Consider the following 15,380-nt stretch of genomic DNA (forward strand, 5'->3'; position numbering starts at 1 on the left):
AAAAGCAAATAGAAACCACAAACGCGATAAAAGGATTAACAGCAGGCTACACTGTACTGTCTAATCTCAAATACACAACACACATACAGACACACACACACACGCACTCACACATATACATTTAGAAACGAGTCCCACATATTGGAAACTGTTGAGGTATGCCGCTTGCACAGAAAGTATAAATTTTCCCCACATACGCACTGCGAGGGAGACGTGCAGAACACTCGTGGCATGTATCTTTCGTGTTCAAAGGCCCACACACACACAAATACACTCACGCACATGCAGACACAATTCATACAAGCATACATATACGCACGAATGTGTGTGCGTTCTCTCTGTAGTAGTATGTTACGGTTGTCAAAGTGGACGGCAGTTTTGGAAGCGCTCTGAAGCGATGCAGTCGCGTCTCTGAAATCGGCTAAATAATGTTGCATTATCAAAGAATCACCAGAGAATAAGACAAAAGCGGTGATAGATACATCGAGTTGATCATAGATAAACTGTCTTATATGATTATAAAAAAAAATCTGTGGTGCGTTCGTTACAATCTTGTGTCAAGCTTCGCCTCCAGATACAGTAGAGAATGCTAATAACTTTATTTTAATATCTCTATATAATCATTGAACAATTTGCAAAACATTAAATATCAAATATTGACAACAATTAAAATTTTAAGTAAATAGATAATTCTGATTACAAGATCTATAAGTTTTCCTAAATGCAGTTCACGTGAATGAGATAACTAAAACTCTATCAAGAGATCATTTAGTTAAAGATATTGTCTTTAAAGTGCATGTCGTTTGTGTAGTGCTGATAATGATAATAAAGAACAATAGTTAAAACTATTAGCAAATTGAAAATAAAATAGCAATATTTGTTTAACAATCTTTCAGAAATGAGAGATAAATATGCGAACGCAAAATGTTCTTAAGGTAATGATTTTTTAATGGAATTCATAAATGAAATTAATTGCATTAAAGTCAGGCGTATGCTTAATTTATGGCCTCGCACCATCCCTTAAAGCGTGGGCAGCGTAGCGCTGGGTGTATTTCAGAAAAGGAAGTTTCGAATCGATAGTAATGACAATCAAATTATAGAGCAGCATTTCTAAAAGTAGAGCGAGCACAAGGCCGGAAATGCATTTAATAGTATTAAAGCGCTCTCATACGCCAAGTAGTACTCATACTGTAAAAATAAAGGCAAATGTTCCAACAGCTGTTGTTCAAACTATTATTGACAGCTGGTAAATTTAATGGCATTTTCATGCTCAGATTCAACCCAAATAAAGTGGCTTTCTTGCCAATTTTTTTTTTTTTTTTTTTTTATATTTTTATAGTGATGTACATATATAGATATTTACATAGGCACAACACAATTTTGATTCACATACATATACATTAATAATAAAAATAAATAAAATAATGAAGAAATATGCATGGCTCTCGTACGTTCATTCGCCCTGGAATTATGTGTTAGTATATAAATATCCATTAGAAGCTTCGTTGTGTAATAAATAATTATATTATTTTTGTTGTTGATTTTTTTTTTTTTTTGTGGAAAAGCAATAAGGGGAAGGTCGTTGCCAGCTTTGCCATGAAAACCAAATGGCAGATAATGCTGTGTGTGTGTGTGTCCGTGCGTATAAAGCGCAGCGGAAGGCAAACTTTTCCACCATAGTACATGGTCATAGTCACATATGGCATGCGTGTATGTGTAGAGTTCTAACCGCGAAACATCGAGGCAACAGAGCGAATGTATTGGTGTTAATTTATAAATTTACTTCCAATTTGTTTGACCATTATTGTGGGAAGCCTGTTACATTGCAATAATTTACTATACCCTGCACCCAAAGGTAGATCGTGATGGGGCACAGACGGTCTGACGCCTTTTCGCCTTATCAAATGCAAATATACATATATAATATACTTTATGAGTACTACCGAAGGCAATGTAAACATGGACGCGATATCGTAAGATCTGCAAACTTTCTGTTTTGAATATTTTGTCTTATTCACCTACACAAAGAGCAGTAGTCACGGTATTGCCTAGTCGGTTATTCCTAATTGAATATATTTTGAAAAATTTGGCTTAGATTCAAACAGAGTTTGAATAATTACAACAGGATTATGCAAATTTCAATGATGATATATGATGATGATATACATATAATATATAACTATATATATGATATATACATATAATATATAAAGTTGAAATTAAAATTACGATTTAAAAATATAATTGATAAGAATTACCGACAAAAAAGAGAACTCTGTGCAACACTTACGGTAATTCATAATCGGTTATTCGTTACTGGATATTACTTGAAATTTTAAGTTTAGATTCCATAAAAGTTTGAATATTAATTATTAGTATATATTAGTATTATGATAATTTCAATGATAAATTTGGTTAAGAAGATAACTAAAAATATTTTTAATTTATAAAAATTGACTTCGATGTAGGCCGTAACGACTCAGCCAACTAACGAATACCATTTTCTGTTCTGCGCAAGTTATCCAAGCCATAAAAAAGACCTGTAAAAAAATAGCTATAGCGCAACATATTAAGGGTTACAGAGGAAATAAGTAGTTAGCATGTGTATAAATATGGGGGCTTATAAATAACTGCATTAGCAAATCGTTTGATTTGTTATCGTGAATGCGATAAGGAATTCCATGACACTGAATACGGCTGACACATGCGTGGACTTTTTGACGTCTATATTCAAAGGGTAGGCCTTAGAGACGAATTAAGTGGAAGGGGTATTGCCATAGGGCAGAGCTCAAGCCATGTAAGCCAAGTTGAAAATATAATGTAAAATTAGCTTTGGCCAATCCTAATGCTTACATAAGGCGAACTCTATCCATACACAAATGTGTGAGTGTAAATATACATGCATGTATGTATATGTGTGTGTGCATAAAGTCACCAACGTCACATTGTCTATCTCGCTTGTGGCTTTAATTTGCTTATCACACACACATAAATACATATTTATATTCATTTATATAAACACATAGGCAAAGGCAATCAGCCACAGCCGTGGTATTTGGTGAGCGCTATCAGACGAAAAACAAATAATACTTAATACCACATTATTGTCAATGGCAACGTCGAGAACTGTCGATTTCTGGCAGGCTGAGCTTCACCACTCTCATTGTTCTTCCGTCAGTTTCTCATTGTTGTGTCTAAGTGTATTAGCGCGGAAAAGCCGGAAAAATTGCGCTCTATGAACTTTAAATTGAATTTCCAGTGAACAGCCTTTCGCCTTTTATGCTGCTTTTAGCTCAAGTAAATAAACAGTGTTTTTCTTGTGTTACTTGCCTTCAAGTTGTGTTAATGTATTCATTTTCATCCATCCATTCTGTGTAAGTGTTTGCTTTTATAAGGCAATCCAATGTACAAATACGAACTTATGCTGAAAAGTGTGTGTCAAGTGTTAAAGTTAATGGCAATAAGAAATAATGGTATATTTATAATCCAGTTATCTATGCCGACTGGAAATAAATAAATTAATAAATAATAAATAAATATATATTGAATATATATTGCAGTCGAGCACAATCAATCAGAAAGCAATGTTTATTGATGTGCCTTACGGACTAGTCCAACAGCGATTGAACTACGATGAAAGCTGATATAAATATATGTATATATGTTTTTATTATATTGTGCATAGCTGCAATACTTCAGTCTTATACATACATATATGTATGATATATATAGAGGGAGAGCGAGAAAGAGAGAAACAGAGAAGATCTATCCGTTTTCGCCACTTTATGAATGAGCTGAAGAGCGAATTTTAATACTTTGGCTTGAAAATTTAAATTTAAAGTCTAGATTTTCAGTAATATATTTATTCGTACAGCAGTTTTACTTATACATATATGTATACCACAGCATACATACATATATATCGTCATAAATTAGCGCTGATAGTAATCTTTTGTCAAGTGCTTCAAAAAAGTCATAAATAATGGGGATTTTGTTGTAAACTACATATACTTTGTAGTTCTTGACTCGTTACGATTGAAGTAGCTGAATCCAGGAGTACGTATATATTAAGCTAATGCAAAGAAAAAGTAATATAACCTGTTCGAGGATTCAAAATGAATCATTTATAATTTAATTATTTCATTTCCTGCTTCATATTATTCAGACATGCAAAGGCTTTATTACCCAATAGTTGGAAATTATTTGTCAGGCATATGCATTGAATGAAATATCCTTTTCGCTATTTGGTTCATTGCAGGACACCATTGGAAGATGAAAACGTCGTCAAATAATCAACATGAAAGAAAAGGATTTAGAGCAATTCGAAAATCGATCGCAGCTAAGGGATCGTCCAGGGACTGTCAAGCTTGAGCTATGTAGCATCAATTCCACCAAGTACTGCTGACTCCGATACAGTATATATGGCAGTCCGTGCACAGTTGCATTTCCGACTTGGCCCATTCCCCCCACTGATGTCTGTGGCCAGCAGCTTGTTGGCCACAAGCGGCGCCGTTGGACTGAAGCAGAATGCTTCAACAAGTTACGACAGCTACTCGGAAACATGGAGCACTGGCAATCGCAGCCTGGCACTTAGCCCGTCCTCAGCTACACCCACAACCGCAGTGCAGTCCACGTTGAATGACTCCGCCAATTTGACCATTGATGCGGTGCCCACATTAACTGCTTTCAGTTACTACAACGAATCTGCGGCGGCGGTCGAATGGGCCCACTTCTACGATCTCATTTTCTCATGGCAGGGCATCTGCCTGATAACGGTGTTCTGCACGTTCATCGTTCTCACCGTCATTGGGAATACCCTCATTATTTTGGCCGTTATAACCACCCGCAGGCTGCGCACAGTTACCAATTGTTTCGTCATGAGCCTGGCCGTAGCTGATTTGCTTGTTGGCATTTTCGTTATGCCGCCGGCAGTGGCCGTCCACCTGATTGGTAAGAAACTTGATTCAGTCAATCACAGGTGTATTTATTTAAACGGCAATTCAATTTGCATTTTTGATATGTTGTGTTGTTCTTTTCAGGCTCGTGGCAACTCGGCTGGGTGCTCTGCGACATTTGGATATCATTTGATGTGCTGCTCTGCACAGCGTCGATTCTCAGTTTGTGCGCCATCAGCGTTGACAGGTATTGCGGCCCCAGGCAGCAGACCTCTGAAGGTATTCAAATAACATTTGCCCTTTTCTTGTTTCTGTCTCTCACAGATACCTTGCTGTCACACAGCCCCTAACCTACTCCCGGAAGCGACGCTCGAAGCGCCTTGCGTTCCTAATGATCCTTATCGTTTGGATTCTGGCATTAGCCATTACATGCCCGCCCATGCTAGGATGGTAATTATATTTATGTTGCACTTACATCATTACTGAATTAGTAGGTTATGTTATATATTCGGACTCGTTTAATAATATATACAATTTAATAAAAAAGAAACAAAATAAATCAATCAATCAATTATTAACAATTTTTATTATTTATGATCTATTATTTATTATTTATGATCTATTATTTATTATTTATTATTTATTATTTATTATTTATTATTTATTATTTATTATTTATTATTTATTATTTATTATTTATTATTTATTATTTATTATTTATTATTTATTATTTATTATTTATTATTAATATTTATAAACTATTTATTATTACAAATTTCGAATGCTATGCATACTGATTTTCTAACACACTCGAATGTGCAATATATTTCTCATTAGGTATGAGCCCGGCCGTCGAGACCTGAGAGAGTGTCGTTACAATCAAAACGAAGGCTATGTCATCTTCTCAGCAATGGGCTCATTTTTCATACCCATGGCAGTCATGATTTATGTTTATGCTAAGATTTCCTGTGTGATTGCAAAAAGACACGACAACATGACGGACATCCATATTCACAATAAGGTAAGCAAATAGCATATAGCAGAATATAAGCACACACATAAGTTTACATGCAAATTGTGATACATAATATTATTAATAGTAATATTATTACTATTACTATTATCATCATTTCTCAAACATTAATATTGAGCAATGCACACCGTCGATGGCATTTCCCTTCAGAAAGCTCCTCAGTACTAATGAGCTATGAACTTATTTCTCTCTAAATCAGAAATTCAAGCGTTACACGGCCGCCGATGTGGAGAATGATTACTCCGAGCAGGATCACAGTATGGGCTATAAGAACAAACAGACACACACACAAACCTTCTCCAACCAAACACTCTCCAAGGATCTCCAGGAGATTGTGCTTAGCGAAAGCGACAATTTTGGAGTGCCATCGACTGGAGGGAATTGTCAGTCTCTGTTAGCTCTGCCATCGCCCCATTGCGGCAGTGGCAAGAGCAGTTGCTATGAACTGACGCGGCCGTCCTCATTGTCGCTGAAGCGCACTTCCACCGCATCAACGACAATAACCACAATGACAAGTGGTATAGGTCCCAGCTGCAGTTTGTTAGATGCGCAGTGGCAAACCCAATCGCAATCGCAATCACAAACGCAAACACACGCACAAATGCAAAACCCACAGCAACAGCAACATCAACCACAACAACAACAACAACAACAACAGAAGCCACGCGCCCACAGTTTTCGGCATTCGCATCTCAGTGTAAGTGGTGGGGACAGGCTGCGTAGCCACCACCACCATCATCAGCATCAGAGCGCGGGGCCGGGAGGGGCGGATGCCGGAGCAACCACAACAACCAATATCAAATCGCTGTCGAACCGCATTACATCTCTCAAGAAGGAGAACAAAACAACCCAAACATTAAGCATTGTCGTTGGGGGCTTCATTGCGTGCTGGCTACCGTTTTTTGTCTACTACCTGATAACCCCGTTCCTGGCCGAGGACCAGGTCAGTGCCACCCTGACCAATGCCCTCACCTGGCTGGGCTGGTTCAACAGCGCCATCAATCCATTCATATACGCATTCTACAGTGTCGATTTTCGGGCGGCCTTTTGGCGCCTGACCTGCAAGAGATTTTGGAATGACGAGCAGAAACCACAGTTTCCCGCTAACACAATGTCGATTAGGCGATAGGCGGCCTAATGGGCGTGTCGTAACCTCAAAACCACAAAACCTGTGAAATTAGAAATTGGATTTGGCGACATCACGTCATTTCCAGTGCGAATACCAATATTGCTTTTAGATTATACAGCTACAAAATGCAAATGAAAACTGAGGACTCTGCTCCTTATTTTCACCAAATAATCATAATTAAGTCTATGCAGCTTGCGCTGAGGAATATTTTTGTGTAAACAAATATTATCATCAAAATATAGCAGCTAATACCCTATTATTATTATGGCAATAAGTATTAGCCAGACTTCTGCCACGAAGATAAATCACAACAACATAGAATAGTGCAAATGCTACACTAAACTGAATCAATTACCCACTTAGCATATATATATACAACTATATATATACATATAGGCATATATTAGTAGCAATCCAGTACCTATACACTTTTCGGCATCTGATTATGATAAGATGTTGCATTCACATAATAACTTCCAATAGAAGCAGTGTAGTATTCTAGCTCTACCCATTAGATGTACATAAATATGTATTACACTTTTAATTGTGATTTAGCCTTAATTAAACCCTAACAACATTTACAACATTAGACGTCGGGCAAACAATTTCCATTGGAAATATAAATAATATATCAAAATAAAAATAGCTTTCAGACATAAGATAATATTTAGATATTTTACAACACTTCTCGCTACGGATTCATATAGACCCATATATGACATTAAATCCGAAACGCTATCTACAATTCTCCATAATTTCTGTATATGATTCAGTAAGGAGATAAAAGCTTCCTGCAGTCCTTTAGCTCACCTGAGAAAATGTTTAATATATATCAAACTACAATTCGAATATATTTTTAAATAAAATGTAATGCGAAAATGATGTCAGTGCAAGAAGTAACTTCAGAAAAGAGTTTGTGTTTTAATTAGTTGGAGACCTCCTCTTCAGTAATCCCTGCACAATGTCACCATAGTAAAACCTACAGATATACAACCAAGCGGGATTACGTAATTATGATGACCTTTCATTTTTGTTATGGCTTTAAGCTTAAACTCAAATAATTTACAAGGAGAGGAAAATAGTCCCACTGGACTATTACTAGGATTATACGATTATAGTTCGGATGTGGGTATGGGGAAATTCCTATGTCTTCTAATTCTATGCGTACTATTAAGTTAAGTCTAAATGCCAAAATTGATTCCTGCAAGATGTAATCAAAGATTAGATATCATATAATTTGGGGGATGTAAGGATGAGAAAGGTCAAATTTATATTTATATAAGATTATAGAATCGTCGCTACAAATAACTGAACAGAACTACAATCATGGCAAGATCGAATTAGCTTCTTCCCCTCTCTGGGTTTCCATCGAGTTGGCTAATTTCATTTATATATTTTGTATTATTTATTCTGCTTTGGTACAGGCAATGCGGGCCTCGTGCTTAATATCAATCATTATAATCCATTTTAGATTGTAACTTTGTTTTAGTGCTAATAATAAGAACACACATAAAGGCTTTAAATAAATCTATTTATTTTTTACGTGCTCTTACATCTGTTTCAAATTCAAATAAAAATTGTGGACTTCCTAATCAATTATTATACACCCAAGTAAATGTGTTTCAATACGGGGGGCTTAAGGGCTTACGCACGAAACATATTTATATGGTTTTGGGCCAGTTTCTGCTTGCAGATTCGCCGACAGGTGAGGCGCCAGAACGCAGCTCGAAAGTCCGGATTAAAGGCATAAAGGAACGGGTTAATGGCGCAGTTCACCCAGCCAACCCATATGAGGAACGTCATGAGACCCTCGAGCTTTTTCAGCTGCGGCCAGAAGGGCACAAGGATGTATAAAGTAAAAAACGGTGTCCAACATGCGATTAGGCCTCCCATGACAATGGTGAGAGTCTTGGTCGTTTTGCTATTTTGAATTTTGGTCGATACGCGCATGGGAATGCGATGATTTGCCAGCTGCCGCTGCATCTGGTGGGACGTGGTGGACGCCCGGTTGGCTCCCATCTGATTACCATTCGGCATTTCCATCGACTTGTCAGCCATGCACTGACTCTCCTTGTAGTACAGAGCTGGCATGGACAAGGTCGAGCTGCACTTGGCATGATACCGGCAATTGTCCACGGAGCAGTGCATCAGCGAGGACATGCGCGAAACCTCTACCAGCTCATAGAAGGTCGGCTGATGCTTAAACTTTTTCCGCTTATCGCCAACTTTTGCCTCCTGGCATTTGGTGCACTTGACGTTGTTAGCCCCAAATATGGGATTTACATGAGATCCTATGACGCTGCAACGCGCCTCACAGCTCGGCAAGCATTTGTGTGGATTGCAGCGATAAAGCTCCGCTTCAGATACAAAATTATCGCCATCCACATCATGATCTGCGGTGCGTTCCGTATTCTGGCGGAATGAAAATGAATATAAAGAGGGGTATATATAAAAGAAGTTACATACTGCATCGTTTACGATTCGTTGTCTTCTCGAGGTCAGTACAAAGCCAATCTTGACGTAAACATATAACATGATGGTGAGAGGTATGAAGAACGAGCCCATGGCCGAGTAAACAACATATCCTTTATTCTGATTATAGCGGCAGTCAACGGATTCACCTTCATACCGATTTCGGCCTGGTTCATACCTGGATATAAGATCGAAAGAGAAGAATATTTATATGTGAAATTAAATAAAGTTACATCGTTATATATTTACATATGTATGTATACTCACCAGCCAAACATTGGGGGACACGTAATTATAAATGCTACGATCCAAACTCCAAGAATCATTAACAATGCCAATCGCTTGCAGCGCCATTTTTTCGAATATGTCAATGGTTGTGTCACGGCAAGATACCTAAGTATAAAGCAATATAAGAAATAAGAAATAAAACAAAATATAAAAAATGAAATCGAGTAAATGAAAACAAAAACCATGCAGCGTATTGTGTATTAAGCTGTTGACAAACGTCCCTAGAAACAGCGCAGCTTGGCGACAACTCGGAAATGCCATTTAAATGTAATTGAAACTTTCAACAAAAGAAACCAGACCTCTATATACATATATAAATATATATAGGTATGTATATGTAACCACATACATATGTACAGGCGTCCGCCCGCCCACATTCGTCATTTATTGGAGGGGGAGGCAGCTCTACACTATTGTAGCCTTCGCCCACTCCGCGTTATAGTTCACTTTAAACGACTCGCACAGAATGGGTCAATAAAATATTTTTGCACGGTATTTTCACCTTTTTATGCGCCAATGACGTCATGGCAGTGAATTACATTCTTTTTCCATACCGACAAATTAACGCACGGCATAAAAATGAAGGGACTGTTTGCCTAGGTAGGTGCACGAGTTTCATTAGTCATTAACTCGTGTGAAAGTCAAGAGAGAACATGCTCATACATGCACACGTATAATGTAATTACAAAATATGAAATATGTTCTTCAGAGACTTGGCTACAACAAATTAAAATTGCTTCGTTACTCACCTGTCCAAGCTTATGGCACACAAACTTAGAATGGATGCCGTGCACAGCAAAATATCAAAGAAGATCCAAATATCGCAGAGTACCCAGCCAAGTTGCCATGAGCCTGCATAGAGTATGAATTAATAAAGAAGGGGACAAGGCACTCTAGTCAGAAATGCCCGACCCAGAAATACCTTGACCTCCCAACTTGCTGTTATACCCACATATGTGATATATGAAAGCCTCTATGTGGTGGAAGTAAAAGATTCAATGCATTAAAAATAACTTAATAATTCCTGCTATAGAGATTGGGACATTAACAGAATTTAACAAATACTTATTATACATATGTAAGACAATCTATATGAACATGTATGACTATAAATGTATACATCTATTATAAATTCAATACATTACGTATATTTGACCCGATCCTGTTACATATGTTCCTTCAAAATCAATATACCCTGAAATGCCATTTTCAATGGGTGCTAGATCTAATTATTTTCTCTGTGCCGAGCTTTAAGGCCACGAAAACACTTGATGCATTCGCTGTATTATAAGGTTAGTGAACTATTAAGTAAGTTAAAGCAGAATATTAACCAAACCCCGGACCACCCCATCCGCTATTGGCTCCGATGACTCCGGGCCGCCGACGACCTTTAGATTATTCAGACTTTTACACGCCAGGCTCAACAATTTCAAAGTATGTCCAACATTGTTAAATTGTGCAAAACTAAAATTGTTTCTCCCAACACACAAAAGGACGTGCAAAGGCAAAGTTTTTGTTTAGGCAACTTCAACCGCATTTGTTGGGCATCTAAAACAACACGCATACCTATTATGCCATAGTATCTATCTGCTGCATCTATGTATATGCTTTGAGGGACCATTCGGCTTTACATTTTCTTTTTTTTTTTTTTTTTAATTTGACCATTTGCTTGTGAAAACTTTACCCTTTCAAGAAAAAAGTTTTAATACCTGGCATTTTGGGAATCATAAAAGCATGTAATTACATTTTGCGTTGCCTTTGGCTAGCGACTATTTTTTTGGCGTAGCACAAATTGTTTATATAATTCCGTTATGCAGCGAAATTTGATCAAATTACAAGAGAGCGCAGAAAATCCTTTCACGATGTATAGAAGGAGTCCACAAACCAAAACTTCCTCAAATTGTTTGTTCATAAACGAATTATATAATATGCAAAGTAACGCATATCCGAGGCTTCCTCATTTATACCAGCAAAACGTGAGGCGCACTTCATGTTCTAATTAAATCAAATAGGGATATGTACTTACCAATGACATGCAAGGCAACTGCCGGTGGCATTACGAAGATGCCCACCAGCAAATCGGCGGTGGCTAAGTTCATTACGAAGCAATTCGTGACGGTTCGCAGTCTCCTCGTTGTTAGGACTGATAATATGACAAGCATATTCCCAATTACTGTTACCAATATAAGTAGCAGGAATAAAGCGACAGCCACAATCGTCGACCAGGTCATACTCTTCAAAGTGGCGTTCATTATTTAGGCAAATTCCGTGAAGCTCTCAGTATGGAGTTCGCTTCATGCGATTATACTACTAATATATTTCTTAGATTGTAACAGTTGACTTGTACATTTTAAATAAAGATAATGTTCCCAATTGATTATCTACAATAAAATAATCAAATAGTAAAAAATGCAAGTTTAAGAAGCGATTATGTGAGAAATCACATAATACATCACTTATTTTGACACATAGATGGCGCTTTGGATGGCTAAGCCACATAATGTTAAATGTTGCATCTTTTATACTTAAACTGGTAGCATTTATAATCTAATCAGAATATTGGACGCTTACAGTTAATAAGTTTCGAAAGGGCAGCTTTATAGAATGTGAAAGAGTATATTTCGAGGGTTAACAGAATAAGAAGTAAAAGAATCTTTAAAGCCTCTTTTAGAACAAAAGTTGACGATGATATTAACACAGTGTGTGTGAGCGATATTATAAAAGATGTGATTGTGGACCGGTGTGAACTAGATGAAAGAATGGATATGAAATGAGACTATAAACTATGAGCGTAAGGATATCGCAAGGAAGGTACCTAATCTTGCGGGCTTTTAAATCAGTAAGAAGAATTTCAAAGGATCAAAAATATAATGAAGGTAGGTTTGGCTTAGCGTTCTGTGTGATTTTAGAATCATGAATAAGGTTTATGACTGAAAAAAAGTGATTAACATATATATTATTCTGTTTCTAATCCTTTGAAAAGAGAGGAAGAGAATGGCGGTATTGGACTAGGAATAAAAAGTATCAACAAAATAAATTGATGATTGTGGAATAAGCTAGTATTGTGAGAGATAATAGAAAGGTTAGTGTTAACAATGCTAATGAGATTAAGCTTTAAGTGCGAAACGGAAAAGAGAAATTCGATTAAATTCGATGCAGATGTAATTTCCAGTCCCTCTATCTACTTGAAAGAAATAATCGTGAATGAAATATGGAGCAAATGAGTATTTGATTGCAAATAATTAATTTTTTAAGATAAAAACTTAGAATTATACATTAATAGTGTTAGGTAAGCGCTAGGAACCCACAAATTACTTTTGCTTAAACCTGTTGTTATCTCAGTTAGGTCAGAGATTTACTAAGTGATGTGTCATAGCTAAGTACAGAGATAGCTGCACAAGGGCCGGCCAATACTATTCTATTCAGCTTGAGTGCGATTCGAAGATGACTTTTCAAAAACATAACAAATAATAGAATTCTTGCAGTGAACAATTTTACTCACGCTTTCATACATAAACAGCCGCTGATGCTGCAAGCCTTGAGTGGACAGCTGTGCCTCCAATGACCTCAGGGCCACGCTATAAAGAACAATATTAGAAAAGATTCGAGTTTTGACATAAACAATTTAATTTTGAATTTTAAATTTCGAGTGTTTGCCATTTCGCTTCAAATCACATAAATCAAATTGTGCACAAGGTAAAAAGCGAATATACCTCTTTCATTTCCCGGACAGCATACAAAGCACTTGCTGTAAATAACACTGTTAGTCAGTGCTAAACAATGCACAGCTTATGATTTTGCAAGTAATATTTCTCAGATTTTTTATTGTTGACACACCTTCTAAGCAAATATGTAATACACATACATACAAACTAACGAACAAAACTTTGCATATTTCAAATTGTGGAATTTGTGCACTTAAATGAACGTGTTTCAATCTCTGCTTTTTCGACAATCTGTTGGCTCTCTAGCAATTATATTTCTCCTTTTTTGTTTCCAATACTTTTTATATTTCATTTATGTTATCAAATTTACCATATTATTTGTTTTAATTGCGAAAAAACATACGATACAAATTGTCTATACAGCCCCAGACAGGCAGACAGCCGCACAGCTGCCTAAAGCAGACGCCGTTCCCAACTGACAGAACGACTTTTTGCCGCTCGGATGCTGCTGGAGGCGAGCGAGCGTAGGCAATGCTGCGTATGAACAATATATTTTATTATTGCCTGCTAAAGTACACAAAATACAGCGCACTAAACCAACAACATGGGCAAATTCTTCGGCCGTTCAACGCCTTTTCGTTTTGTTGCTTTTGGATTTTGTTGTTGTTGTTGGTTTTGTTTTTATTATTTTTAGCTTTATTAATAAACCCGAACACCCGTTTCTATTGCTGATATGTTGAAGAGATACTGAATAATTACAATACATTAATTAAATAGAAAAGAACAAATTACAAGAAAATCCAAACAACAACCAATTTTGCTAAAGCTCCAGATAAATTCCGGCCAATTTTCAAATCTTATGAATTTTCAATTACATTGATAAATATTGTTAATTTTATAAATGTTATTCCCTAATGCAATTCAAATTTTATACGTTTATAAATACATATATGTATGTGTGGTATACATATACATATAAACATATATAAAGACAGCTATTTGCCGTTGGCCCGCTTCTTGGATGGATTCCGCGTTTTTTTTTTATTTTTTTTTTTGAAAAGTAATTTTAATATATGTTTTTATCCTTTTCTCCTTTATCAACAAATGCAACACAGTACTATAAATTTTGTCATTTGCATAGTTATAAACGGAATTTGAATAAATGTTCCATATTCTACAAAAAAAAAAAAAAAAAAAAAAAAAAAAAAAAAGATATCTCATATGCGGTTCATTCTCTTTTTATTAATTAAATTTATTATTAATAATCTTCAATAAATATTAATAATTTATAGTAACACCTATTCATAAGGAGAGACATACTTATTAATTTATTTAATGAATTCAGTAATGAGAAAATATATTTGTAGACGTTGAAAGATAGACAAATATAATTGTTATCCCAATGAAGAAACAGTAAAATGCCTAATGCTTTATGGAAAGAAAGCAAATTCAACTAGCTATGAACTAATCCAGGCAACATTTATAATTCATTTATCAATTTCAAAAATCAGAACTGCTTGATTATGAGATTCTCGCTATTGAGTAAACCAAAACATTTTTCATCATTTTCGTTGAAAAAAAAAAAAAAAAACAAAAAAAAAAAAAACAAAAACAAATGTTGAACCAAATAAAATATTTCTTAAATTATAGCATTTGAATGAAAATGCTTCAAATGTTTCAAATGAATCTATCTACACAATGAGAAGTATGATTTTGGCCAAATAATAGGTGCTGAGGGAGCAATATATTAATGTTGATTTTTGTTGTATATCAAAAATGTGTTTTATATTAAAAATGTATATACAAATGCTTCGTTTTAATATTAACTATTTATTTTTTTATTTATAACTATTTATTTTATTTATTATTATTATTATTCACATTATAAGCTAAGGATG

General features: G+C 35.9%; 2 protein-coding genes across 5 annotated transcripts; one reads left to right on the forward strand and one right to left on the reverse strand.

The window, feature by feature from the left end:
• Window positions 1-362: 362 nt before the first annotated feature.
• LOC6572288 (5-hydroxytryptamine receptor 1A) lies at window positions 363-8,609 on the forward strand. 3 transcript variants are annotated; one of them, XM_044007658.1, is made up of 7 exons: window positions 363-535; window positions 897-935; window positions 4,259-4,950; window positions 5,040-5,142; window positions 5,220-5,345; window positions 5,733-5,916; window positions 6,128-8,609. In XM_044007658.1, exons 3-7 carry the CDS (start codon window positions 4,422-4,424, stop codon window positions 7,055-7,057), a joined length of 1,872 nt encoding a protein of 623 aa, XP_043863593.1. In that variant the 5' UTR covers window positions 363-535; window positions 897-935; window positions 4,259-4,421; the 3' UTR covers window positions 7,058-8,609. The 3 variants fall into 3 exon arrangements, with proteins under 3 accessions (XP_043863593.1, XP_015021796.1, XP_015021795.1); XM_015166310.3 differs by having other exon boundaries at window positions 363-935; XM_015166309.3 differs by lacking the exons at window positions 363-535; window positions 897-935 and adding an exon at window positions 3,115-3,297.
• On the reverse strand, window positions 8,575-14,322 carry LOC6572287 (tyramine receptor 1). 2 transcript variants are annotated; one of them, XM_032733549.2, is made up of 7 exons: window positions 13,853-14,322; window positions 13,320-13,395; window positions 11,844-12,198; window positions 10,567-10,669; window positions 9,797-9,922; window positions 9,524-9,707; window positions 8,575-9,469 (listed from the first exon to the last, which is right to left on the reverse strand). In XM_032733549.2, the coding sequence occupies exons 3-7, from the start codon at window positions 12,067-12,069 to the stop codon at window positions 8,702-8,704; spliced, it is 1,407 nt and encodes a 468-aa protein (XP_032589440.1). In that variant the 5' UTR covers window positions 12,070-12,198; window positions 13,320-13,395; window positions 13,853-14,322; the 3' UTR covers window positions 8,575-8,701. The 2 variants fall into 2 exon arrangements, with proteins under 2 accessions (XP_032589440.1, XP_001998427.2); XM_001998391.4 differs by having other exon boundaries at window positions 13,531-14,322.
• Window positions 14,323-15,380: the final 1,058 nt, after the last annotated feature.

Source organism: Drosophila mojavensis, unplaced genomic scaffold (assembly GCF_018153725.1).
Source record: "Drosophila mojavensis isolate 15081-1352.22 unplaced genomic scaffold, ASM1815372v1 contig_19, whole genome shotgun sequence".
Classification (NCBI taxonomy): domain Eukaryota; kingdom Metazoa; phylum Arthropoda; class Insecta; order Diptera; family Drosophilidae; genus Drosophila; species Drosophila mojavensis.

Excerpts from the sequence above, each read along its gene's own strand:
- LOC6572288 (XM_015166310.3), top strand. The coding sequence starts at position 4,422 with ATGGCAGTCCGTGCACAGTTGCATTTCCGACTTGGCCCATTCCCCCCA. Across the intron at positions 4,951-5,039 it reads AGTGGCCGTCCACCTGATTG|GCTCGTGGCAACTCGGCTGG; the intron begins GTAAGAAACTTG and ends TGTTCTTTTCAG. Across the intron at positions 5,346-5,732 it reads TGCCCGCCCATGCTAGGATG|GTATGAGCCCGGCCGTCGAG; the intron begins GTAATTATATTT and ends ATTTCTCATTAG.
- LOC6572287 (XM_032733549.2), bottom strand. The coding sequence starts at position 12,069 with ATGAACGCCACTTTGAAGAGTATGACCTGGTCGACGATTGTGGCTGTC. Across the intron at positions 9,923-10,566 it reads TGTGCCATAAGCTTGGACAG|GTATCTTGCCGTGACACAAC; the intron begins GTGAGTAACGAA and ends CTTTATACTTAG. Across the intron at positions 9,470-9,523 it reads AACGAATCGTAAACGATGCA|AATACGGAACGCACCGCAGA; the intron begins GTATGTAACTTC and ends TCATTCCGCCAG.